Source organism: Cervus elaphus, chromosome 18 (assembly GCF_910594005.1).
Source record: "Cervus elaphus chromosome 18, mCerEla1.1, whole genome shotgun sequence".
Lineage (NCBI taxonomy): Eukaryota > Metazoa > Chordata > Mammalia > Artiodactyla > Cervidae > Cervus > Cervus elaphus.
This window is the reverse complement of record NC_057832.1, coordinates 92,466,285-92,492,720: the sequence shown is the minus strand read 5'-3', so window position 1 is coordinate 92,492,720 and position 26,436 is coordinate 92,466,285. Positions and strand designations below refer to the sequence as shown.

Genomic DNA, 26,436 nt, shown 5'->3' with positions numbered 1-26,436 from the left:
GCTTTCTCTCTTGTGTGCTGGAGCAACGAAAAAAAGAACCTCTCTCCTTAGAATGGGGAAGTGCCTGTGCCAATGCTCAGTCGTGTCTGACCCTTTGCCAGTGAATGGACTGTAGGCCGCCAGTCTTCTCTGTCCATGGGATTTTTTTCTAGCAAGAATACTGGAGCGGTTGCCATTTCCTTCTCCAGGAGATATTCCCCACGGAGGTTTCGAACCAGCGCCTCTTGTGTCTGCTGAATTGCAAGGGGATTTCTTGATCACTGGGCCATCAGGGAAGCCCCAGAAGAGTGTTATGTCTGTGCCAGCCATGTTTCTGAGAAAAGCAGAGAGCCTGGAGCTGCTGAGAGTAGGGTTTGGGGAGTTGGCACAGAACCCTGCAGAGCCTGCAGTAGAAGTCAGCTTCTCCAGGCTGGAGATGAAGAGATCTTAACTCTGGGAACGTTCAAACTTTTGGACCAAACTTAACCTGAGTCAATCACAACTCTATACCTTCCAGTCACTGAATCAGTATATTTCCTTTAATGTTTGTCAGTTTGGGTTGCTTTTTTTGTTGTTGTTACCTGCAAAATAAGGAGCCCAAGTTGGTGCTAGTGGTAAAGAAACTGCCAGCCAACGCAGGAGGCATAAAAGAGGAGGGTGGGGAAGATCCCTGGAGGAGGACAAGGCAGACTGCTGCAGAATTCTTGCCTGGAGAATCCCACGGACAGAGGAGCCTAGCGGGCTGCAGTCTGTAGGGCACAGTGTCCAACACAACTGAAGCAACGTAGCATGAACGCAAGAAACAGTGCAGCCACAACAGCCTGGACTGGATAGAATTGTTTGGGTCCCAGAACACGTATTTATTTCAAGAGCACCATGATGCTACCTGTACTATGATGGGGACTGTGAAGGGAATAGCCCAAAACTAGGCTGTCAGCTGGTAAAATAGACATGTGAGACGTTCACGGATGGCTTCCAAGCTGATGCCAGGGGGAAGGGAAAGAACCCAAAGACGCAGCTCGGGAGTTGGAAGTTATTACTCAGGCATGCAGGGGTGGGAAGAGGGGTGGGAGTGTCGAGTTGGCACCAGTTTTTCAGAAACGGCTGAATAGTAATCATGTTTTTGTGAATTAAAGGCTCCCCTGTTCTCACGATTGGTTCCTAAGGTAATTATGAAAAGTTTTCTAGTCAATAGAAAGAAATGGTCATTAATGGAAACTGCAGCCTTCATCGTTTAAGAGAGTGCTTATTTTCAATGCAGATAAAATATTTACTTAACAAAAAAAAAAAAAGAAGGCATACTAATAAATGTCTATTATTCAGGTTACTCTAATCAGTGGATGCTAAAGAATGGCAAACCACTCTTTTAAATAAGCACTATATTCATTCATTTGTCATTTTGGAGTCTCTTTTTCAGTAAATAGTAATTTTGTTAAACTTTAAGGGTCACAGTTAAATGTTTAGCCTTGATTTTAATATTAGATCAGAGTCATTTTCCATGGTTTGCTCTTTTTCACAAATTATTGCTCTGCCTTGGTAAATTAATTGAAAGGAAATAGAATGAGACTAGGGTGAGCAGGGAAAATTTTCTTTAGCTTATTTTAAGAAAAAGAATATTCTTTCTTTGTCCATTCTGAACTTAGAAAATCATTTTTTTTCTATATGATACTGAAATATTTAACAATTCATTAAAAAAACAGCATTTACATTAAAATACAACCTTAAATACAGCCCTGTAATTTTTACCAGGAACCTTGTAAAATAGGATGAATATACATGCACGAATACTAAAACAAAAAAGACCATTCAACATTCACATGAAAAAGCAGCATTAAACACAATGTAATAAATATCCAGGATATCAAATCCACAAATTGATCATTATTCTGATTTAGATCCTTTTTCCAGTTAAGCCTTTTACTGTATAATTTATTATAATAACCTTACAAGTTAAACATAACTAATTAAAAACAGAATTCAACTTAATCTGACTGCTGAAATAGCACAATTATCAATATATTGCAGCATATTTTAATTTATAACATATAAAACTGCCATTTTGGCAGGAAATACACATCCATATAACTAACTGCTCAATGAACTTCTGCAATGTATAAAAAATGTCAGAGTCAATAGTATGAAAGGAAACAGAAGCTAATATTATTTCTGAGATAATTTTATTGCCTTAGCTCTTGGGCTTTGGCAAAAAATATCTTAAGTTTCAATATATATCATATAATTAAATACAGTATTTACAAAATAGAAAAAATCCAGCAAAGTATTGTAAAAAACACTGTCTTTACATATTTAAAGTGTGCTTTTCCTTACAATGCATGAGAGCCCTTTAAATTTTTACTTCCAATTGTCCCATATGCTTTTAAAATCCCATCTTCCACCAATAATTCAGGGCTGAGTTTTTAAGAATGGAAACTGATCTATAGTAAGAGTGTAAAGTGAAAGGTAAAGGTTGCTATATACCTTCCTGATGTTTTTCTAGATAAATTCTCTGGGTTAAAAGTCATTTAAAATCCAAATCATACATTTTACTTTTTACATTTTGCTTCTTTTGTTTTGTCACTAAATAACTCTAATAAACATGCTTTAAGAGATGTTGTATCACTTAGGAAGATTCTTTCTTTTGAAATGAATGAAAGTTTAAGTAGGCATCTACCACTTCTGTTAACCTGTCACCATCTTCTGTTTCAATGCACAAACTATTATTTCTTCACAAAAAACTGCTGAAAGAATAAATGAGATTCATGTTTACTGTTCCTTGTTGCTACAATAGGTGTTTTAAAAAGTGACTAATATTCACCCACCACTACTGAGTTAAATAACTGAGTTCCATAGTCCAGGATCTTATCCTGAGTATGGACCAGGTCTCTTGGCATGAAGACTATTTTCCGTTCTTCCTTACGAGACAGATGATCTTCCTTGTATTTCAATTTATATTCCCTAAACCACCAAAATGTGAACCCAAACTTTTTCCATTTCAGAATCCCAAGAAATCCACATGCTTGGTGTGTGATTAGATATCAGATAAGAGGACCTCTGTGAGAGGCTGGAGGATCTGGGAATTCTGAGGAGGAGGCAGGAGTCAACTTCCCCAGCTCTGCACAGTGGGAGGCACCCTCTGGGTGGTATTCCCATTATACTTCTGTCAAGGAGGACTCTTGCCCAAGGCTGGATGGAGTGGTTATTTGCAAGTGTGGACATCAGTCATGCTTTCACACCTCCTGCAGCGGACATAACAGCACCAGATAAATTTGCATTCACATCTCTCCACGTGCCTGACCACATGGGTGTTGTAGCCTCGGCCACAGCAGAGGAGGTTGCAGCCATCGGCGCCCTCCGACGTGCGGTTGCACTCTCTGCCTTGAGTCCCTGGAATCCCGAGTTTCTTATCCTCAACACAGTAATTGGGAGACTTATTGACGTAGAGCAGATCATCCTTGCGGATTGGTATTTTCCTCTGATCTTTTTCTCTCCTGTGCATTTTCCTCTTTATTTTGTCTGAGATTTGGACACTGTTTTCATATTTATCCTTCAACAGATGGCCAATCTTTTCAAAAGAAGACATGGTTTTCCAGCATGTTTTCACAGCACAGGAGCCGGAAACTCCGTGACAACGGCAGTCTAAAGACATCAACTTGGCGACAGCCTGCAACCAACAGGAATTGAGTGAAACATCGTTCATGAACTGTTTTACCCAACAACAAAAGCACCACCCACCTAATCTGACTCTATTTCCTCCTATATAAAAGCAATGGTTATATATTTCAATGAAAATAATAAAATGATTTTTAAAATACTTTAATTAAATAAGAAAATAAAATAATTTTAAAATAAGGATGTTTTTGGACCTAAAAAATCTTTTGGATCGCTTAGAACCCAAATGTTTGGTCCTTCTCTTGACCCTACAGAGCAAACCTTTCTAGTTTAAAACTGCAGGCCAGGCTAATAATGTCATCAGAGATGAGCTGAGATAACAAAGGGAAGCTACTTTTATTTCTAATCTCTCACTTAATCTTGGGTGTCAGAGGATGTTCATTCATGCCTCCATGTTCCTGATACCATTCATTTTAGCATCTTGCTACTTGGAGTGTGGTTCATGGACCAACAGCACCAGCACAGACATGCAGACTCTGAGCCCCCCACCAAACCTGCAGAATCAAAATCTACATCTTTGTAAGATCCTCGGGTGACTTGTATACACGCAGAAATACCTGTGGAACTTTACAAATAACCCCTGAGATTCTCACTTAATTTGTCAGGGTGGGGTCAAGGCAATGACTTCTACAAGGCTACGCAGATGATTCCAAGAGCATCCGAGGATGAGATCTACCAAAGTGAGTGTGCTTGGTTTTTATCACTGCAAAAACCAGTTATATTCACAGGGGTTTGGAGGCGGGGCATGCTATCCCCTAGTCACAGACCACATGAGAAACCTAAATTGGTCCAAAAAAGATGAGGCTGGAGAGTGTGGCTGCTCCCAACCAATTCTTCCCCCTCTTCTGGAAAATTAATTCAAAACATATGTCCTATTCTTGACGGATAGGTAGCACCATTCTAACATGGAAAAGGAATAATATTTATATGATTTTTCACTTCTAAGTGCTGAGTTATTTTATTCAGACTGAGGAATTAAATGAGATTACATACATCGGTAAGAGCCCACTGCCTGACACACATTTATGTCAAAATAAATGCCCCTTCCCCTGAGGAGGAAAGTATAGGAAGAGATGAGATAAAATTTCAAATAGAGCTAACCAAGCGAAAACAATACAGAGATTTCTAAAACAGAAGTTTTAGAGTTCTAATTTCTTACATACCGGGCTAGTCGGCGTAACTTCCTTCAATCCCCAGAGGATGGCAGAGCAGATTAATAAATTGTTAGGACTAACTGGAGAGTTGACATTCTGTCAACATGCCGGGTAAAATAAAAAATGATCTATTCATTCAATAACTTAGAAATTATGTGTGTAATCCTCCAAAGAAAGAAAAAACCCCACAGCTTAAATTCCACTTACAGTTCTTATCAAAACTATACAAAATGACAGGGGTTTATACTTAGCAATTTTCTACCACACTTGACATTGACATGTATGTGGAATGTTACATTTCTTAACAAATTAACTAAAGTTTCTGTACTATCTAATGAGACAGAGTATTTCAAACAATTTATTATATTTGCAGACTTGAATGAGAGCATATAGTATTGATTTATGTAATATTCAATAGTTTTTATTAGTGTTTAAAATAATAAACCAAACAACATTTAAACATTGCCCTTTATAGAATGCAACACATATGATTTTTTGAATTTATAAAACTAAGGAGCAAATAGATATGTCTATTTCTTGTTATCTTCAGTAAAATTTATCTTTCAATAATATGAAAACAATTCATAGAGTATGGTACACAAACTGATTCAGTTAAATTGATGGCATTTGATATTCACAAAACCTTCAATTCTTTAAAATATCTCCAGGCAAATAAATGTTAAAATATTGTGATCTGCCAACTTTGTTCAGATTTTAAGTGTCCGAAGGATGTAAGAAAATGAGAGCTCAATCAATGCCAGGTAGCCATAAAACAAATTGTCCAAAGAAAACCAAAAATCTAAGAATGTAAGTTTATGCGTTGAAACCTGATCATCGTTCGTTACAGTCATCACTTGTGATTTAGGACTGCTTCTTGCTCAGATTCTTGACTGAGGAGCTCACTTTTTCTTTTTATTAAGCAGTTCAGGCATCATGTAAGGTGTTGCCAATTTGCAAGGCATGGAGGACAGAACGGATGCTCACCAAAACACTTTTGAACCATTTTAACTCTCTTCTATCGGTAAACTGCATCAAGAGGATGCAATAAAGACCAACTTCTTCAACAAATGAGACACTGCTAGGAACTCAATGATATTGGGAGACTCTGATCTGGCAGGTTTTCCCGCAATTCCTCAGCCCACAAAGTCCAAATCTGACACACTACCACCCAGGTTTGAAGGATAAAAGAGAAGACTGATTTTGAATATGGGGATAACACCTGCTGAATTTGTGCTGAAATTTGGGGTGAGTTTCCTGCCGTAGAAAACAAGATACTTTTAAATACCTGGAGTTAACTAAATTTTCCAAAGATATTTTTAAGGAATGTTATTCTACTATCTTTTAATTCCATTACTCTTTTGTCCTTAAAAATAAGTATAAGAAAAGAAAGCATTTTTATTATACATGTGAATATTATTCACATTTATATTCTAGAATAGAAAGACAAATAACGTGACACACAATTTAAATGATGATACCTTTGTAAGACTCCAAGGAAGAAACTTGGGCAAATACAGATAAGACAAAGCAATGCAATCACCACAAGGAGAATTTGATGAAATGCAGAGTTCAAGAGCAGATAACATGCAGACACACATACACACAGGATTTAACTCTACGGAGCTCAGTGTTCCTCAGAGCACATTTTCATAAATTATTTTACTTGATTTAGCTTAATAAGAAAAAAATCCCTTGCATATAGTAGGTAGTTAATGAAGAACATGTACCTGCTTATTATTCCAATTTGACAGAAAAATTAATAGCCTGGTTAAGACATTTGTCTTCCGTAAGGAAAACTGGAAATATATGATATGAAGTCTTTATATGCAGCAGGATAATTTCGGTAGAACAAAGAAAAATGAAAGTCGAAAATTCAAGTATATTTAAGAACACTCCAAAACACTCCAAAAATACATATTCTGAAGTTTTTCAGCTGGGAGTTTTAATTGATGTCAAATAGCCATTCTGAGCTGCAATGATAGCAGAGTGATTTTCTAACAGGAAAAGTAAGAGAATAGCAAGCGAATGAGTTGTGTGTGGTTATGAGAAAATTCCTTTCTCTACTTAGTTGAGTTGTTAAGGTTTATAACGATATTAACAGAGGAATGTTTTATTAACTATTGCAAACAGATGTGCACATTTTGGTATAATATTTTTAAACTAGGGGAGAGCAATTAGGAGCGTAGCATTTAATCTACTGGGCTCCCTGTGTTAAGTTTTGGTTTGATAAATTTATGATGAAGTGAAATAGGAAAGATGCATCATTAACACTTAATGTAAAAATAGAAACCGCTTGAGAAGTGGTCTAAGAAGTGACTGGCCCCACAACTTTGACTCAGAGGTAACACAGCTGGAGGTGACTGTTTTCCAGTATATTGCGTTATCCAAACTTCACAGAAATGACAAAAAAAAAAAAAAACCATTATGGAACATTTTGTGACATTTCATTTTGTCCACTATCAGATGATCTGTTTTAAGTTTTTATGAAAACGGTGACATAAATTGTATGACTATATGCAGAATTCCTATTTCTCTGATCCATTTTGTCCCTTTCAGTTCAAAAATATATTTGTATCTGCTGAAAAGCAAAACATTTGCATGTTATTCAAGTACTTATAAATATTCTTGAAACAGGTCAATGAAATTTGGGGGTGGGGCCCATGCCACTTTTTTGAGTTACTCATCATAAAACAAATTATGGGGTAGGGAAACTTAAAAGTTTATGAGGTGGACATGGGAAGAATGGAAATATTTTAAGCACACCAAAAGAAATACCCATAAATATTCCAAGTCACATTATTCCCAGAAGTTCTGCCCTTGGAAGACATCACATCATTCTGTTAGCCAATCACCATTCAGCAACATTATTCTTGGAGTCATAACTTTAGGAATGGTGTCAGAAACCAAGTGGGAATTAGAGTATTTAAGGTCAGCGGTTAGAAAATAATCTATTCTGCTCACAGCACTACTAAGCGCCAGTACCCACATTGCTCTGAACGCGTTCCTACATTTGGAGCTTGGGATTTTGAGATGAGGAAAATCAACTCAATTGAATGCAGACCTCAAAACCTTACACAGAAGAATATGCCTATTAGATTAAAATCCTAATGGCCAATATTGAAAATGCAGTTGTTTGTTCTTCCATGTTAGATAATATCTTGGAAACCTGGTTGATTTTTGTTGTTGCTGCGGTAATGGTGGTGATGGTGGTTTTTTTTTTTTGACCACCAATGGAAAGAAAAATATTAAAATGTTTTGAATTGTAATACTTCATGAGAAAAGACCAACAAAAACATCAATGTAGTACCCTCAAAATATCCAGGTAATATTTTGTAATATTTTAAGATTCCATGTTGACCAATGTGGAAAAAATGAGATTCAGTGAAAAAACTGAAATTTATCCAAAATGCATATATATCTATAAGCTGAATTTTTGCTTCATAATTAGAAAAATAGCAAAAACCTCAGTAAAGTGAGGAGATTGTTTTATTGCCAACAAACAGTGGATTTAAATTGATGCTGAATAGTTGTATGTTTTTAATAAAATCAGAATATAAATAGATCAGATCAAAGTTAATAGTTAGAGGCAAATATTACTACCTAATTAAAAAAAAAACACATAAGATGGAATAAGATTAAATAACTGCCTAATATCACTAATAAAAATACATTTTAGAATACTTTGGGACTTTTCATAAGGTTGGAGACAACTTTATTCAAAAGAATGAATTATCAAATGTATTTCCAAGTTTTGTGATCTGATTAAAGTCTTTTTTGTCTCTACCCAGCTATTCAAAGAATGACTAAAGAAGATTTAAGATCTAAGGTGACAATAAATATTCATTTAATTGTTTTCTTGTTTTTAAAACACACTAATTTGACCTGGAGTTTTTCTCTAGTTTAACTCTAGAGCTTTAAAGAACACATGTTAATTACATCTAATCTCTTTTACATCAATATGTTAGAAATAATAAAAATTCCTTTACTAGATATTATTTAAACTGAAGTGAAAACTCATTCATTTAATCTTTTTAAATGTAAGACTTTATCAAGAAGAGACATGGTGTCAGCAGGAGTAACTTTAGTGAAATAACTTAGAATTTCAAAACAAAAAAGTGAAAAGCTTACATAGCTATTTACTGATTTTCCTATTTCCTAATTTTCCATTTTGAATCAATATTCAAATTGAACTGAATATTCAAATTTGAATTTGAAATGTTATAGTGATATATTGAGTTTTCAGTTTTAGTATTTTAAACCAAAGTGGTTAAGTAAAGAAAACTGGCAGAAACTTGCAACTATTCCAAGCGGGTTCCATTTATTCACTTTCCAAAAATGTAAAACAAATGCAACATATACTTTAAATATTCCTGAGAGATACCGCAACTTACTTTAATTTATTGCAGGAGAATGTGGCAGATTGTAACGACTACTTTGGGACCGTTGCAGGTTATTGAATATTTACAATAATATAGGATATGTGGTGATATTCCCATCCTGAAAAGATTATTACAAAATAGGAAATATATATTCCTAAGAGAGGTTTTAACTGTTTTTGGAAAGTCACTATGAATTGCCAAGTAATTCAACTATGCTGTAGAACTCAAAGCTTATTGCATCAATATTCATTAAAATAAGTATATAAAAGTTAAATTAAGCTACAAATTACTCCCTCTTAAGAAAATTTAGTATTAAAAATTCATTTATAAGGTTAATTAGATGGTAGTTCTTCAAATTTTCCTCTCCTTGAAACTTTAATATATCTATATTTTAAAATACCCAAATATTTAATACATCTATAGTTTTTTACATTTATCGATACTTCTGTTTTTACAATGAATCTACATTGCTTTATAATAACTACTTCCTTTAAATAAATTTTGTTTTTTACAAAAATTATTGAGCTATGTATTCTGTAATGTATTTGAGAACATTTTGCTAGACAAAGGACAGACTGATAACTTCTTTAAGATGCCATTGCCAATGAAAAAATATATTTGAAAAAATATATTTAAAACAATAATGAAAATTCAAATTTGAGAAAATGAAATTTGATTCGGTCCCGTTAGAAAGGCAGATACTGTAAGTCTTATTTGGGTTTCTACAACTAATCATCTAAAGGGGTGGAATAAAACGACCCAGTAGGCACTAGTACTTCTATTATTTTATAATTGGCGTTTTAGGTATACGAATATACAATCACATATATTAATACATTCTATAACAAGATTCAAGTCACATCAGATGGAAACTTAAACTAAATCAATGTGGTCAGTACAGGCTCATGAAAGAAAAAAAATATATTTATATATATAGTTGCTGTTATACATATATAATAAAAATTTCATATATATATATATATATATATATTTTTTTTTGCCTGAAAGAGTTTTAGTTTTTAAATCATTCGACTATTTGGTCAGATTGATCCAGAAATGTAACCCTAGTGCTATTATGCCTAAAGGCACTGGATTTCTATTCCATTTTCTAATACATACCTGCCTTCCAGCTTCATTGTTATGTAGGTTCATTGCTAACAGTACTTTGCTTTCCTTTGCCGTGGTGTTTCTGATGGGGAAATCTAGGAACTTTCTGCTGAACCACATGCCATACTGGACATCATCGGAGCAGCCCCCCCAGTGCCAGCCTTCACTCGCTGAGCCGCCGTTCTGCAAGGTGGTGTCACAGGAACACTCGGTCATGTTGCCTGCGCTGCATGACCTGGTCACAGAATGCACCAGGCCTGCAGCCATCACAGCATAAATAAATGCCGTTTCCTTGGTGCCTAGAATAAGAAATAAGTTGCTAAATGAATGAGCCATACCACTCTCTGCTTATGTTCATAACAAAGCCGCCTCCTTACCCTCTTATCAGGAAAGCAACTTCTCAAGGGATGCTTTCATGAGTACACATTTACAAAGGACAATTTCATATTGTTCTCATGTTTTAAAAAAGCAACATTAATTTTCAGCATGATTTTCCTTTATTGTATGTCATTAATTGTCCTCATACTCTAAAATCATCTGTTTGTATTTTCAATTTGAGATGTCTGTCAGCACCCAGCTCAGCACTTAATAGACAATGAAAATTCAACAAATACACATTGAATTCAAAATCTCTTGCATGGACACCGTAAATAGTAAGACAACGCCCCAAGGAGCCCCGCTTACCTTTCTCTTTAAACTTAAAACATTATCACAAAACACAGGCTGAAAAATTGGTGTCACTTTTGTTTCTACAAAAAAAATACATGTCAAGATGCAAACTAAAATTAAGCAAATACTAAAGCAATTAGGAGATAAACGTTATAGTTTACTTTCACATCAAAGATGTTTTAATGATATACTGAATAACAATATTAATGTGAAAGTTAAATATTATATTCATATTCCTATATACAATGTTATATCCTCTCACACTACTAAGGGCAATTAAAGATAATTGAAATGTCATCAGCAAAAAAAAAAGAATTGTTATGGAAAACCGTTGAACACTGACTATGTATATAACACATCTGCAATAGGTTTCCAGCTAAAATCTTTGAAAATTGAAGTCCTATTAAAATATTAGTAAAATGGACCAGAAGGGACCCAGCAGGCGACTTTCCCCGTCCTTAGAGATGTACAGATTGAAGTAGAAACGTTATCACGCCGTTGTCCAATAAACCTTTTCAACAGCTGATGCCTCTACATTTCAGCAACTGTGAAGAACACATTCTCTTTTTTTCTTTTTGCAGGGAGTCGGTTCTCTTTCGAAAGGGTGTGACAGCCAAAGCGCAGCGGGGCAAAAGCGATGTTTGGCGGCGGTGAGTGTAGGGACCCGGCGGGGAAGGGTCAAAGGTGGAAGGGGAACGGAAATGAATATGAAAAACGACTAAGAATCTTTCAGAGCCCAGGTTCTGAAATTCTTTGAATCTGCTGACACCTCTGTACCTTTATCCTTACTAAGTCGCTAGGCACGTGGGAGTGGAACTTTGTTTTCCTGCGGATTCCCGCGCCTCGGATGTGCGCACAGGAGAAAGGGTGGAAGGAAAGGAATAGAGGGGAAAACCAAAGTCGTGCTCGAGTTAGCCTCACGAGGGTTGTCCGGGAAAGTCCCTTTAAAATCGCCATTATTCCGTCTACGCGGTGTTCCCGGGAACCAACCACCGTGGGGTTTCGCTGCAATTAGCCACTTGTCCAGGGCTCAGCGCGCAGCGGAGCTGCTTAAATCAAAGCAGATGCGGCCTCGGCATTCCCTGCAGCCGACATCATGTTTCTCCAGCTGGTCCCCCACGTAGGGGGGCGCTACGGGGTCCGAGGGGTCGGCGGGGTGGAGCGTCAGAGTTTTTCTTCCAGCTCCAGCCGGGGGCCGCGGGAAGGAGGAAGAGCTACACTTCCACGCGCTGCGCTCCGGACCTGGGGTGTCACCCCACCCCCACCCAGGACCGCACCTGCACCCGGATCTGGCTTCCGTCGCCCCCTAATTTCCTTCCACTAAAGGACCTCTCTGGGGAATTTAAAGAGCGACGGGACCGTCCGAGCACTGTTTAGTTTACAGGAACTGCCAGCCGCGAGAGTCCCGGGACTCACCGCTGCTCAGCTCGTAGCCAAAGAGAGGGCTGGCGCCCGGAGGGGCGGCGGCGGCCACCAGGCAGTTCCATCTCTCGTGCCTGAACTGGCTTCTGCACTCCTGAATGCCCAGCCGGGCGCCCTCGCGGATGCTGGGCAGCAGGTACGGTTTCCTCTTGCACAGCTCCTTCTGGCGGCTGTTCAGAGGCAAGTTGGCACAGCCCAGCTTCTCCGGAACCCCAAAGGAGGCGATGCCCAACCACCTGTAAGACACGGCCGCCCCTAGCGTAAGCCGCTGCCCTGCTCTCCTCCCCATGCCCAGATGTTTACCCGAAATTTAGGTCACCCGCCCTAGGGCTCCCGCCCCTTCTCCCCCGCCCCAGCTGAGAGTTCTCTGAGGCTGGGCACCCCCTTTTGCCACAAATCCCGTGCGCCCCTGCTGCCCCTATACTCACATCCAGTTTCCTTGGGCTCCGCAGGGGAACAGCGCGAACACGGCTGCCCACAGCGCGCACAGGCGGGACAGTCCCAGGAGCGCTGCTCTGTCCATGGCCCCCGCATGGAGTCCCCCAGCCCCAGCCACTCCTCTTCGACCCTCCCCACCCAGAGGCCGGCCAGGCCAGGTCAGTTCCCCCGCACCAAGTTGTCCCTCGCCTCCCTTGTCCCTGCAGACAACGTAAAAAGAAGGCCAGCCGTAGTAGGTGTTCAAAGCAGCTTTCCCCTCGCGAGCGGGGAGCAGCGTGAGGAAGTTGAGAAAGTAGCCTGGGGCCCTCCTCCGGCGCCAAGTTGGAGATGTGCAGGAGATGCGGGAGCGTCCGTCGCATTCCAAGGTGAGAAACTTCTGTTGATGTAGCTCTGTCTCCATCGCCCCCGGCCTCTCCTCCCATCTCCTCCCCCCACCCTGGCTGCGCCTGGAACCTGATTGGCCCAGCAGCAGCCCCTCATCTCATCATCCCCGGACTTCAGGCTCCCATTGGCTGAGAGCGGACTCCGCGGGGGGCGCTCGGGCCCGCTGCTTCCCGACAGCAGGTCCAGACCCCTGTGTTCCCGACCTTTCCTCCCGTCTCAGTCTCCGGAGAGTGGGTCTCTGCGGGAGGAATATTGATACAAGCCGAAGACTATAGGGGCGCTTCTGTCTTAATAAACCTGGGCGAAGGTGTGGGTTGAACGGGCGATGTTAGAGAGCCACCCACCCCAGTCGCATATGGATTAATTACACTCTGGGTGGAGCGGCTGGAAATTCTCACTGCTCACCTTTCTTTCCTCTCCTTTACCCCACAGAAGAATAATTTTTTGAGTCTGGGTTGGTACCAAAAAGTTGACTTGTCCACACCCTGACTGAGGTCTCAACATGTCAGCAGACTCGAGAATGAGAGAAATACTGTCAAGCTTGACATCTGTCGTCATCTGTGCAGACATTTACTTTTATCAAAAGGGAAGATTCTAGCCTAGCATTATTAATAATCTATCGTATTTAAATTGTGTTAGGTGATTTCATTTTGCCGATTTGTCTTTTTTTTCTGTGATCTTTGAGAGCACTGTCAGAGACGGAGGGCAGAGAGTGGATGTGAGTGAGAACTGTCTGGAGAGTTCTAAAAAAATTGACGGTCCTGTTCTCCTCAATGCACACTATGCCTTTCTCAGGGAATTTGGACATACTGAAGACAAATTTTAGAAACTTATTTATGAAACACCTACTGTGTGTCCAGTACTGTGGGAATTTCTGAAGATAAGATCTCTTTCCTTAGAGGCACAAACCAGCCATAGAGACAAGTCTGAAACAAATTAATTTGAGATTATTAATAAAGAAAAACATAGAATCCAGCAAGTTACTCTTCTGGAGGCAAAGAATTCAGATGCAGGAGAATGTTCTGGTGCCTGGCAGTTTAGAAAGATTAGCTAACCAGTGTTTTCCAGGATAGAAGATCTCTGGGGAGAACTCTGAAGTCAGGTGGCACATGCTTTTAGCTGTGATATCAGAAAACTCTGTCTCACCTAACTGGCAACAGGAAATGTGTATGAGAGGCATCACCTACTCCTCAGAGGACTTCTGAAATGTTAATGAAATCTCAGGCTATACCAACTTGTGTGTGTGTCATTCAGTCATGTCCGACTCTTTGTAACCTTATGGGCTTTAGCCCACCAGGCTCCTCTCTCCATGGAATTCTCCAGACAAGAATACTGGAGTGGGTAGCCATTCCCTTCTCCAGGGGATCTTCCTGACCCAGGGTTTGAACCCAGGTCTCCTGCTTGAAGCAGATTCTTCACCATCTGAGCCACCAGGGAAGCCCAGCTTAGTAGGTTCCAAATTCCAGACTTACTCAAAGTAAAGATTTACTTTATTTGCTCTATCAGCAAATAAAGTATTTTATTTGCTGTATATCCTATTGGCCCAGAACAATAAAAACTCACTGAAATTCCCATCTTCTCCCATTCATTCCTTTATCCAACAAATATTTATTGAGTGAACGCTATGTACCAGGTCCTAAAGCCACATTGTAATTTTTAGAGAGTCAAGTTGATGATAGGGTGCAGTTACGGATCCAGAAATATTTTGGCTAATGGCTAGTGGCCTCTCTGAGAATCAGAGCCTTCATCCAAGCTCACTTTATTCTGGGGGCCTCTCCAGGAGGCATCGTGGAGCACTCCCTGCTGAACCCCTGCCATGGGGCCCAGTACACCAGATTCTGGTTTTGAACACAACTTACTGAAGGGATTAACGTGGTGAGGAACATCCTGAGCAGATACCTAAGTGGCCGAGATGGTGTAATTAGAGAAGAGGCTTCCTCTGCAGGGGAACTGAGGGATTGGAGAACATGAATACTTGAGGGTGATTTTTCGAGCCAATTATGATACATGTTTTAAGGGAGTTGCTGGATTTTTTTCTTTTAGAAAGATATACTGAGCCTCTGTTATGGGTTAAAAAGTGGGGCTAGATAACACTGAGTTAAATAGTAGTGGAGTTCACAGCCCCATTGACAAGACTGACAGAGAGGCAGGGGGTCATAGCCAGTGTGGTGAGCGCACTAGGGACACATGGCGCGCCAGGAACACGCAGGGGGATTACTTAATCTAGTTTGGGAACGGGGTGACTTGAATGTTGCCTTTGTTGCTACTCTTGTGGTCAAGCACTGTCCAGGCATCCAGATAAACCATGAGAGGGCCACTCACAGCATTCTATTCTTAGAGTCACTGGGTCAACTATTTTCAAGTCCAAGACACAGTTTCAGGGCCTTATACCTCTTGTGTATAATCTGAGGCCTCAGGGATCATTCTGTCCATACCTTTAAAGCAAAGAAAACATTTCTAGAAGTTGGTCCAACTGAAGAATCAAGCTTATCATTCAATGAGCAGACATTTAAGTGCTTATTTTGCATCAGGCGTCTCGAATTCTCATGCACTGAGACCCTACATCTCCTCACCCCTTGCCCCTCTCGCCACCCTGGGTTTTCTCTTAACTCTCTGTCTTTCTCTTCTCACTCCACACAAAGATTCAAACTCCTCAAGTTGGTACTCATTTTATAGATAAAGAAATGAACTTAGAGAGATGAAGAAACTTGCTTAAGACCACTCAGTTAGAAAATAGTAGAGTCAAAAATAGATCTGATTTTGGAAGTTTTGCGCTTTCTACCACACCATACTGCTGCAGAACCTGATTTAAAAGTACTGATTGCTTGCTCTCTCTCTCTCTTTTTTTTTTTGGACCAAATCACAGGTATCTGGTCTCAAGGTCCGAATTCCTCTTCAGTGATCTTTATACCACAGTTCACTGGTCTCTCAGTCAAAAGAGTTGTTCTGTTCTCTGAAGATTAAAAAAAAAAACCCTCAATGGATAGGTGGGCCTCCTGAGGAGGTCTCCCCGAAGTCCAGTTTCTCAGAGGTGAATGGTGGTCTGCGTGGATGTCTTTCTGTTTCCCACTTTTTGCTGTTTGGATTGTGTGCACTGGGGGAAAGAGTGGAAACAGCATGGGGCTGAGTTGGGTGATGGGGCTTCCAGTCAGCAGGTTTTCATCTTGCACAGTCAATTTCAACTTTGAGTCTCAGTTTTCTCACTTGTAAAATGATGAAAAGCTCTTTCGGTTCTAAAACTCTAATTGGAGTTCCCACAGGGCTGGAGAGAGGGTTATGTGTGATTGTGTATGCCTGTGTGTGGGAGGGTGCGAGGGACTCGCTTTGCTAATGAATTTGCACTCCTAGGAGGAGGAGTTGGGTCTGGCAAACAGAGTTAGCTATTGGGTCTGGCAAACAGAGACGGGCCCCTGGTCTTAGGATGGCACAGGCTAGGGTGTTTTGCCTTCCATTTTTTACCTTCAGTTCCACTTTTCCTTGTGGATTTCAATTTAAACTAATTATTGACAGAAGTATTATGTATTATATAAGTGTACAATTTATGTTAAATTTATAATTATATAAATTATCATTTTCATATTTATAATTTATAATAATATAATTTTTGTAATCTGATCAGGTCACATGAAACTTTAGAAGATGTAAAAAGTTACAGATATCTTCTTTATCTTGAAATATGAAGATAAAGGGTTCCTTCAGAATCTAATTGGTACCTCTTATTAATTAGAAGTGGTTCATATCTAGTATCACTAGTGGAGATTATGCTCTCTTTAGCTTTAAATTAAAGCTAAAGAATAAAGTTAATGATGAGTCGAATCCAAACATATCCACAACTACATGTTTCAAATTGCTTATTTCTTTAGCAGTGAGAAGGAGTCTCATTTCCTATCTATTATTTTTGGTTTGTAATTGGGAGAGAGAATGCAATATTAACTGGTCAACAGGGTATAATATGGTGCTTATTGTCTTATGCAAGCTTTCTAGAAATGATATAAAGATAATGCCATTAATTGTTCATAAAATGGGAGCTGCAATTATATCATCTCGTGATCTGAGCCCAGCTATCTAAAATTTGATTAATGCCGTTAAGCAAAGCACAGTGTAATTCCAAGTTTGCACAGGTTACTGAAGCATCTGTAGTTTTTTGATGCAGCAAGGAAGTACTTGATTTGTTTCTGTAGCAGGAGTAAGGTGTTTTTAGCTACATTCTAGAAAAGAGGATGTAGGAGGGAGAGTCAGAGGAAATACTTCACTCAAAGAAGCTCTTCTGAGAAACTGAATCTCACCGGCCGGGCCAGTTGAACCAAGAGAAGTAGCTACATAGCAATAAATCCCACCTCCCGCCCAGGACAATTGTAGATTATTAGTTGTTGAACCCAGCGGAGTCTGTGCCTTCTGGTTGTTTTTCCCAGTCCCTGAGAAACTCAGCAAAAAGTCTGCCTGAACAGATATGCCTTGGACTCTGCCTTTGGCAGTCCATCAGAGAACGAGACTTCTAAGGGCCTTGTTGTAAGAATTTCTGCTGCAGATCACAGAGACTTATGTACTGGAAACTGATACCAGAAGCACCCCAGCTGGTCTTAACTCCCATGATGGAACAGAAGAGCAGAGGTGACTTTTGACATAACTGGGTCCTCATCCATTCTATTTTAAATTCCACCTGGATGCTACCAGTGTGGCTCGGAGCACAGGCTTGTGACCACTGGCTCTCAGGAGGGGGCGGGGAATGGCATTCTGGATGTCCTGCTGCCCTTTGGTGGCCTGAAAAGCCCGACTTGGAGCAGCAGAGGCGACACGAGTAATGAAACCAGGAGAAGGGGCAAGGGGTGGAGAAGGATGCTCTCTTGTCTTGCTTTTAAATTTTTCACAACTTTGAAAGTAAAAAAAAAAAAAAGGTTTTTTTGTTTACTTGTCCTAGAAATTAAGATTGAAGAAACCTCATTAAGTGTTTATTAGAAAGTGGCTTATCTCTAATGATATTTTGTACTGGTTATGCAGTCTTTCAGAATGAGGGAATAAAAGTAAAATACGATCCTTGACAAGCAGGACTGGTCACTATTTGTCAAAACTGAAATCCGTGGAGAACGTTAAATCTCTTCATACCCCTTTTCATTTTTTTTTTTTTCCTGAATTCTGCAAAACAAAGCAACTCAATTAATGAATTGTTATTGACCTTAATAAGTTATCATGAAAACTACTTCAGAAAATCTGGACTTTTATTTTTTTAAGGAGTACTGTTTATGGAGAGAGCACTGGGCTGTCTATAATGGAAAAAAATAAATTTTCTCTCTTTTTTCCTTTCTTTTTTACTAAAATTGAGCCGTCTCAAACTTTAAGGGAAAAAACTTCAAGGGAAAAGTAGTTTTAGAAAGAACTGACAGTGTCTATCTTATTCCAACTGTTGGTCTGCATAATACATTTAATTGTTGTGATGTAATAAATATCCTGCTGTCAACAAAATGCCAGTCAAAAATCAATAAATGCTGAAACTGTATATTGGAGGCTGTTCCTACATTTAACCATTGGATACTATCTTCATTATGATGGGCAGCGTGTGGAAGTGGGTTTGTTAAGTCTGGTCAACTGACAGTTATCATTTCGTGTTTACTCTTCTTCACCCAGTGGTGAATCACATTTAAATTTAGCTTTCATTTGTTCACTTTCCGGACTGAAACCTTTAATGACTTCTTATTTACTCTTTTAAACCCTTTGGTTTGACTTTTAAAAATCCTTCGCTCAGGATTTGTCCATAGCTGTCATTTTTTATTAAATTCACTCTATTTCCTCATGCTTATTCCCTCTAGGCAGCCCAGCTTCTTTCTTCCCTTTTCCACAAGCAAAGTCTGCATGTTTCTATTTCCATTACTTGAGAAACACTCTCTCTCCATGCCTAGAATTTTTTCCCTTTCCTCCCAAGCCCACCTACCCATTCTTTATGTCACATTTCTTCAGGAAGCCTTCCACAGTTCACCATATTAAAGCCTCTCTGTCTTCTACTTCACCCGAGGTACCTACCAGAAAATGTATCCTTTAATTTACTTCTGCTTTCTGAGGGTTTAACATGCCTTCATTGTAAGTCACCAATTAGATTATAAACCTCTTCAAATCAAAGAATACAAGAACTTGTTTTGCATCCGTCTCAATGCCTACAACCAGGCAAATGTGTAGTAGATACTTGATATTGGTTGTGTGGTTGTTGTTTTAATAGATAAAGCATCTCTTTTAATGCTGGAATAAGTGAAGCATAAAGTCAAAAACTGTCAGCTTTGATATCATCTACTAATTTGCCACTTTTCTATTGGAAATTCGCCATGATTTGTACCTAGGACGCTGCATTAGTGCGGGCCACGTGGTTTGCACAGTTTCCAAGGGGACCACCAGATTGCTAGGTCTAGAGTATTCACAGCTTCGGTTTCTGCTAGTGTTAAAATCAGTAAATAAACGGATACTCTTAAATCTTTCTGACAAATCTGTAGCCCTGCCATGTGCTCTTTCCAGGTATGTCTGTTGAGCTCTGCTAATAACTCCGACTCTTACTGGAGCTGTCTCCAGAGACGGCTTTTATTCCAGTCGGCAAGTGCTCAGAGCCCAGGAGATTTACAAGCGTTCAGAGACATAAACACGGATGGCGGAGAAGGTGCGAGGTGTGTTCCAACTGCAGCCCTCTCACCTTCTGTTAGTGATTACGGGAAGGGAGGCATCAATACAAAAACAGCCAGTTCGAGGGCTCTCAAGTTCGCAATCTGATGAAGTCTTCTGGTGCCAGACCAACTTCTGGGGTTGTCACATGGCTTAGGGAAGCAGCTTCCAAAATGTGCTAAAAACCACAATATTGATATGCTGGGCTGCATGCCAGAACAGAGCCTGAGTCCAGCCGACTGGGTAAAGGATTCCAGTTGCTACTTTAGCACCAGCGTGTTGTCTGCAGTCCCCGGGGCACACTCACGAAACCAGCACCAGACAAACACAGTGGAGCCACTTTTTAATGCTGTTTTGGGGAGAGAGCTAATATTTGCCTTATAGGTTAACTGAGTTATGGCAGGCTTCGGCAGAATGGAGTTTTCCTTCAGGAACTGATTTGGCCTTCAGCATATCTTAATCTTGGAGTGATTGTTGGCAGTCCAGGGTGGGGTTCGGCTCTGGAATCTTCCCCTTTGCTACTTCCCTCCTCTCCCTGCCCCAGGGGTTCTGATGAATAAAGCATGCACACAGAGAACAGAACCAGTTTGGGCAAAGTATCAGGTTTATTAGTCGAGCTTTGATTATGCAAAGTGAAGTTTTCTATTCCTTCCCCCTGAATTGAAGATAGCAAGGCAGAGCCCATAGATCCACCCAGTCTCACGCTGAGAAGCTGGCCTGAGAGAGGAGGCTGGCAGGAGGCCACTGGAAGTGGAGAGGGCAGCTCACTCTCCCAAAGCATGTCCACCAGGCCTGTGAAGAGAGCATGTGGGGCTATCTTGCTTTGGAGGGACCTCAGTGGTATCAGGGACCAATTGACTGGCCACTCTTTTCTCTGCAGGGGAGGAGTAACCATGAGATAGGAAATAAGGTACAGATTTCCTCATCATGGAAGAAAGAAATGAGAGTGCAGGTACTTGAAGGATGTTTTCACTTCCTGGGGCAGAGAGAGCAAGATAATCAGCTCTCTACCTACTGATAATCAGCGGATAATCAGTCTGCTGCCTTCTGTAAAATGTAGCATTGCAAGCCCTCAAGATAGATGCCCAGGCAGATGAAGAACTCTCATGGGAGCTATGGGCAGGAGAACTATAAAGGCTGTGGACTGTATTTTGAGAAAAGGCAAGCTATGCAGTGATGATTAGCATCGATGTAGGGAGCTGTGAGTCAGGGGCACAACAACGCTCATTGCAGCCCTAGCCCCCTGTGCTCTTGGAAGACACTCTTGATTGTGCTGACGAACCCAGAGGAGCAGATGGATGAATTCACCAAAAATCATAGTGTCCCTGAATAAGGCCATCCTCCTCCACTTATTTAACCTCAGAGCAAATTATTTGGTTTATTTTTTGGCTTGTAGTTTCCATTGGTAACTGTAAAATTAATTCATTGTCCCTCACAGGTTGTCTTCATCTCAGGGAAGTGGCCTAGAAACATGTTGGGTGGTCTACAGTAATCAATACAAGGTTAGAAAGGTAGACGAGGAGAAGTCACAAAATGGGTCATCAACAGGAGGCTTAACATGGGAGGATAAATTTGAAAACTATATTGTCCTATGGATGTAGATGGATGTTCATTAAAATGCTGAAGAAATATTTTGAATAATTTCATATGCATAATTGTTTGTTGATAAGTTGCATACAACTTTAGACCAGACAAAACACGTTAGAGCTGCTTATGATTGCATATAAAGAAATAAGCTATATTTTTTCAGGATAATTTAAGTCATTTGATAACACATAATGGAGGGTTATTTTTGTTAATTGTTTGCTTTAGGGTGTGTCTTGACTTGGAATTCCAAAGCAAAAGAAAGGAGTTGAAAATCATAAATATATTTCACAGCTAGAGAAAACAGAAGAACCACTTAGAAAGATTAAGGTCACACAGCATTATTTACCTTTCTGACTGAGTTCTATTCAGTAGCCTCTTGGACTCTTTCTTTCTTGTAATCTTTCTGTGCTTTTTTTCCTCATATTTAAACTATATCTATCATTGTGTAATCTAATCAAAATAGTACAATAGAAAATCAAGGGAACTTTGCAAAACAACTTAAATAAAATCATCCTTCTACTAAAATTCTCACACTACTACCGGTTTTTAAAAATTATTTGTATGACATAATTAAACAATTATCTAAGCCTTGTAACAACAACAAAAAAAAAACAGCAGTGTCCTACTTCCCCATTTGCCATATATCATTCTGTAAGAATAATAACTTTCAGCTCTTTTAGCTGAATTCTTTTGGTATTTTGCTCCAACTTGTTAAGTATCATCCTTGGACTGTTACTTCTTAATTTCGAAAATTTTAGGCATTGTCTGTAACTTTCCACTGTGGAAGTTGAGGATTTGCTCTGTTTCCCCAGCCCTACTCCCTCATACATATTTTTGTAGCCTTTATATTCCCAATACAGATGTCAAAAAATTGTGGTTAGATCAGCAGTCAGTTTTTCTATTATTGTGGCACATAATGTTATTGATGCTAAGCTATGTAGCATACCATGATTATTTCCTTTCTTTTCTTTACTTGCCTTTTCTCCCTATTTTCCTGTTTTGCTTTCGTTTTTTTAATTTGTTTTTTGACCATATCTTGCTCTTGTGGGATCTTAGTTCCTGGACAAGGGATCTAACTCTCACCCCCTATAGTGAAAGCCCCGAGACTTAACCCTGGACCACCGAGGAAGGCCCCTATTTTCCTGGCTTCTATGTGCTTATCACAAATCTAACCCCAAGCCTCCCAATTTTCTAAATGTCCTCAGATGAGTCAGTGCATGTGTGTGCTTGCTGAGTCCCTTCAATAGTGTCTGACTCTTTGGAACCCTATGGAATGTAGCCCATCAGCCTCCTCTTTCCATGGGATTCTCCAGGCAAGAATACAGGAGTGGGTTACCATGCCCTCCTCCAGGGGATCTTCTTGACCCAGGAATTGAAACTGAATCGCCTGCGGCTTCTGCACTGGGGGCGGATTCTTTACCACTGAGCCACCAGAGCAGCCCCAGATGAATCAGAAGTTTCATCAGTTCTATATTTTTGGCAGTGTGTCCCCATGTCCTGTGACCTGCCCCCACCTGGATTGGTTGCCTCCACATCTGTGATCTGCTTCACCATCATCACAGAGATCACATTTTTCTTGTGTCTTTGTAGAAACCTCAGTTTCTGAATCTTATCTATTTCCCATTATTGTTATATTCCTCTATTCTAGGGGAGCACATACTCCTGTAGCTTCCGAAGAAAGAGTGAATGGGAGATAAACTAAGCTTTATGAGAACTTGCCTGTCTTAGAATAGCTGTTTCCCATTCTAGCAGTTTGACTAGTATTACATTCTAGGTTAGGGATAATTTCCTTTCAGAATTTTGAACACACTTGTCCATTGTTTTCTAGCTCCCATTTTTACTATCAAAATACCAGAATGTACTATAATTCCAGATCCTTTTGTATATGAATTAATTTTTTCCTTTGATATCTTTTAAAATCTCTTTCTGTATGATGTTTGAAAATTTCATGATGGTGTGGCTAGATTTTGGTGTCTTTTCACCTACTCTAGACTCTCAGTAGACCATCTCAATGTGAAAATTAGGTTTTTATAGGAAAAACATTTTAAAATTGTTTCATTGATGATTTTCTTTCCTCTGTGTCCTTTCTCCTTTTTTAGAACTTTTATTTTGTGAGGGTTGGAGCAACTTTCTGGTTCTGTAAATTTTGTAACTACTCTGTTCTAATGTCATATCTTTTTTTCCCTCTGATTTCTACGAGAGTTTCTCAGTTGTATCATTTTTTGCTTCTATTGAATTTTTCATTTCTGCTAGTATACATGTGGATATGTGAATATGTGCATGTGTGTGATTTCCAAGAGATCGTCTTTACATTCTCTGCATGTTTCATTTCAAAATTAATTAATATCCTGTGGTGATTTTAAGGGTGTGGTATCTTCTTGCCATTTTTAGTATATGTATTAGTTTCTTATTACTGCTGTAGAAATTCTCACAATTTTAGTGACTTAAAATAACATCTATTTATTATGTTACAGGGGCTTTCCTGGTGGCTCAGTGGTAAAGAATCTGCCTACCAATGCAGGAGATGCAAGTTCCATCCCTGGATCAAGAAGATCCCCTGGAGGAGGAAATGGAAACCCACTCCAGTATTCTTTACTGGGAAAATTCCATGGACAGAGGAGCCTTGCAGGCTACAGTCCACGGGGTCACAAAGAGTTGGACATGACTGAAGCAACCGAGCATACATTATATTACAGTACATCTCCTCAGATGTCTATAGGGTTGATCTGTGGGTCAGCAGGGTGGCGCTCCTTCTGAAGGCTCAAGGGGAAAATCTCTTTCTTGCCATTTCTAGCTTCTAGAGGCTGCCTGCATTCTTTGGCTGCCTCAAGTCACTCTGACCTCTGGTTCTATGACCTCTGACCTCCTTCCCTGACTATGACCCTCCTGTCTCCCTCTCATAAGGACTTTGCTGATTATGTTGGGATCATGTGGAAAACCTAGGAATATCTCTCCCTTTCAAGATTCTGACCTTAATTACACCTGCAAAATCTCTTTTGTCACGTAAGGTAACACACAAATACATCCTAAGACTCAGAACATTGCAGTGGGTTGAGTGGTGTCCCCTCCAAAAAATACCTCCACTGCCTCATACCCAGGACCTGTGAATATGATCTTATTTGGATTTTTCTGAATTATATTTCTTTGCAGACGTAATTAAATTCAGAATCTTAAATGATATTGTCATGGGTAATCTGGTTGGGCCCCAAACCCAATGACAAGAGCCCTCATGAAAGATGGCAGAGAAGACAAAGAGGAAAGGGAGGAGGCTGTGTGAAGACAGAGGAGGACCTTGGAGCAGTGCGACAGGGAACATCTGGAGCCACCAGCAGCTGGAGGAGGGGGACTTCCCTGGTGGTTCAGTGGTTAAGAATCCACATTCCAATGCAGGGGACACGGGTTCAATCCCTGGTTGGGCAACTAAGATCCTGTGTGCTTCAGGGCAACTAAGCCTGGGCACCACTATGAGAAAGAAGCAGATCTCATGTGCTACAGCTAAGATTTGATGCAGCCAAAAATAAATAAATAAATATTAAAAAAAAAAAAAAAAAAGCTGGAGGCAAGGAAGTATTCTCCTCTAGAGCCTGCACTGGGACTCTAGCCCTACTGACATCATTTTTTTTCGGATTTCTGGTCTGCAAAACTGTGAGCGAACAAAGTTCTGCTGTTTTTAAGGCACTCTGTGGTATTTTGTTATGACAACTCTGAAAAACCAGTACAGATGTGGACATATTTGGGGGGCCATTATTCTGTCTAACATAGTATATTAATGATATTATTTGCAATTTTCTTACCCCTGCTTATTGCTTTCTTCAGTCTGTTTTGTCTCTATCTGTCATTATAGAAGCTTGCCTCAGATGCTCAGGCTTACGAGTGGTGTAGTCAGTTAGCTCTGAGCATATGGGTAGGGCTTACTGATTTTGGATTTTCTGTTAGAGTGATCTCAATGGGTCGTTTTGGTAGCGAATCTTTAATACCAGTATGTTTGTCTTGTCTCTTAGACTAGTCAGGAGCCCCCCAAAAGACTATCCCAGTCTCCTGTTTTGGTGATATTGGCTAATGTTTTTCAGTCTAGCAGAGGGGAGGACTTGAGAGGTTCGCCATTTAAATATTGTGTGGGTTTGTTTGTTTCAGTATGACTAGCCTTGTACAGAAAATCTAATAAAGACCTCACTGAAATATCTTGGTAACTTAAAGGGTTAAGCTTCCACACTGGAATCACTTGACTCAAAATAAAGGACAATTTTTATTACTAGGAAATGTTAAGAAGTACAGTTAGCAAAGGAGTGACCATGGTTAGGTTTATTCTCAAAACAAGAAAACTCTCATGATTCTGAAGACTAAGCTAAGAAAAGGATTAGTCCTTTTCAAAAGTACCACTAATCAGATTAGTCAGTAAAAAATATGACATTTTTCTTTTTCGACTATAATTAGCCTCTCTCTGATTAAGAGCATCTCTGTATATTGTTAGCAATGCAGTTACCTAATGGCTATAAAACCAAACACACATCTGGATAATTGAAAATGTTAGCTTCTAATTGGAGACGATGACCCATTGTTGCCTGTTTGTGGCACAGCCTCTAAGTTCCATTTGCTGAATTTGTGGTTAACTTTTAGAGCATTTTGGCTGACGGATAATCATGACACCAAATGACATCTGCTACCACTTCACAAGGTTTCTAAACCCCCTCTTTCTTTCTTGCTCCCATTCCTTTCTTTCCTTTATTCTCATGTTCTCTTGCTCCCTCTTTTTAGTTTTCTTTCCTTCTTGTAACCTGATGACCAAAACTGGCTTGCCTTCCCAAATGGTGTACTAGCCAAAAAACAAAACAAAACAACCCTGATCTTTCTGGAACTGCAAGAATTGGTGGTTTAAGTGTTTGAATCCTGTTCCCCCAAGAAAACTTTGGCCAGTGGTCATCTTTCAGTGCAATGTAGAAATAAACACTGCAAAGTCGAGCATACTCTGTTTAGGCTAACAGCTATGCTTTGTATTTGCAGGGGAGAGA

At 39.8% G+C, this 26,436-nt stretch overlaps 1 protein-coding gene across 1 annotated transcript; it reads right to left on the bottom strand.

Annotated features, from left to right (window-relative positions):
- Positions 1 to 1,241: 1,241 nt before the first annotated feature.
- On the bottom strand, positions 1,242 to 13,230 carry WNT16 (Wnt family member 16). Its single transcript, XM_043872164.1, has 4 exons — positions 12,808 to 13,230; positions 12,374 to 12,615; positions 10,301 to 10,587; positions 1,242 to 3,640 (listed from the first exon to the last, which is right to left on the bottom strand). Exons 1-4 carry the CDS (start codon positions 13,215 to 13,217, stop codon positions 3,176 to 3,178), a joined length of 1,404 nt encoding a protein of 467 aa, XP_043728099.1. The 5' UTR covers positions 13,218 to 13,230; the 3' UTR covers positions 1,242 to 3,175.
- Between the last annotated feature and the right edge of the window lie 13,206 nt (positions 13,231 to 26,436).

What these genes read in the sequence shown, in the direction of transcription:
- WNT16 (XM_043872164.1), bottom strand. Translation starts at nt 13,217, where the DNA reads ATGGAGACAGAGCTACATCAACAGAAGTTTCTCACCTTGGAATGCGAC. An exon ending in GGAGCCCAAGGAAACTGGAT is followed by an intron (nt 12,616 to 12,807) that starts GTGAGTATAGGG and finishes CGTGTCTTACAG; the next exon opens with GTGGTTGGGCATCGCCTCCT. An exon ending in ACAATGAAGCTGGAAGGCAG is followed by an intron (nt 3,641 to 10,300) that starts GTATGTATTAGA and finishes TGTTGGTTGCAG; the next exon opens with GCTGTCGCCAAGTTGATGTC.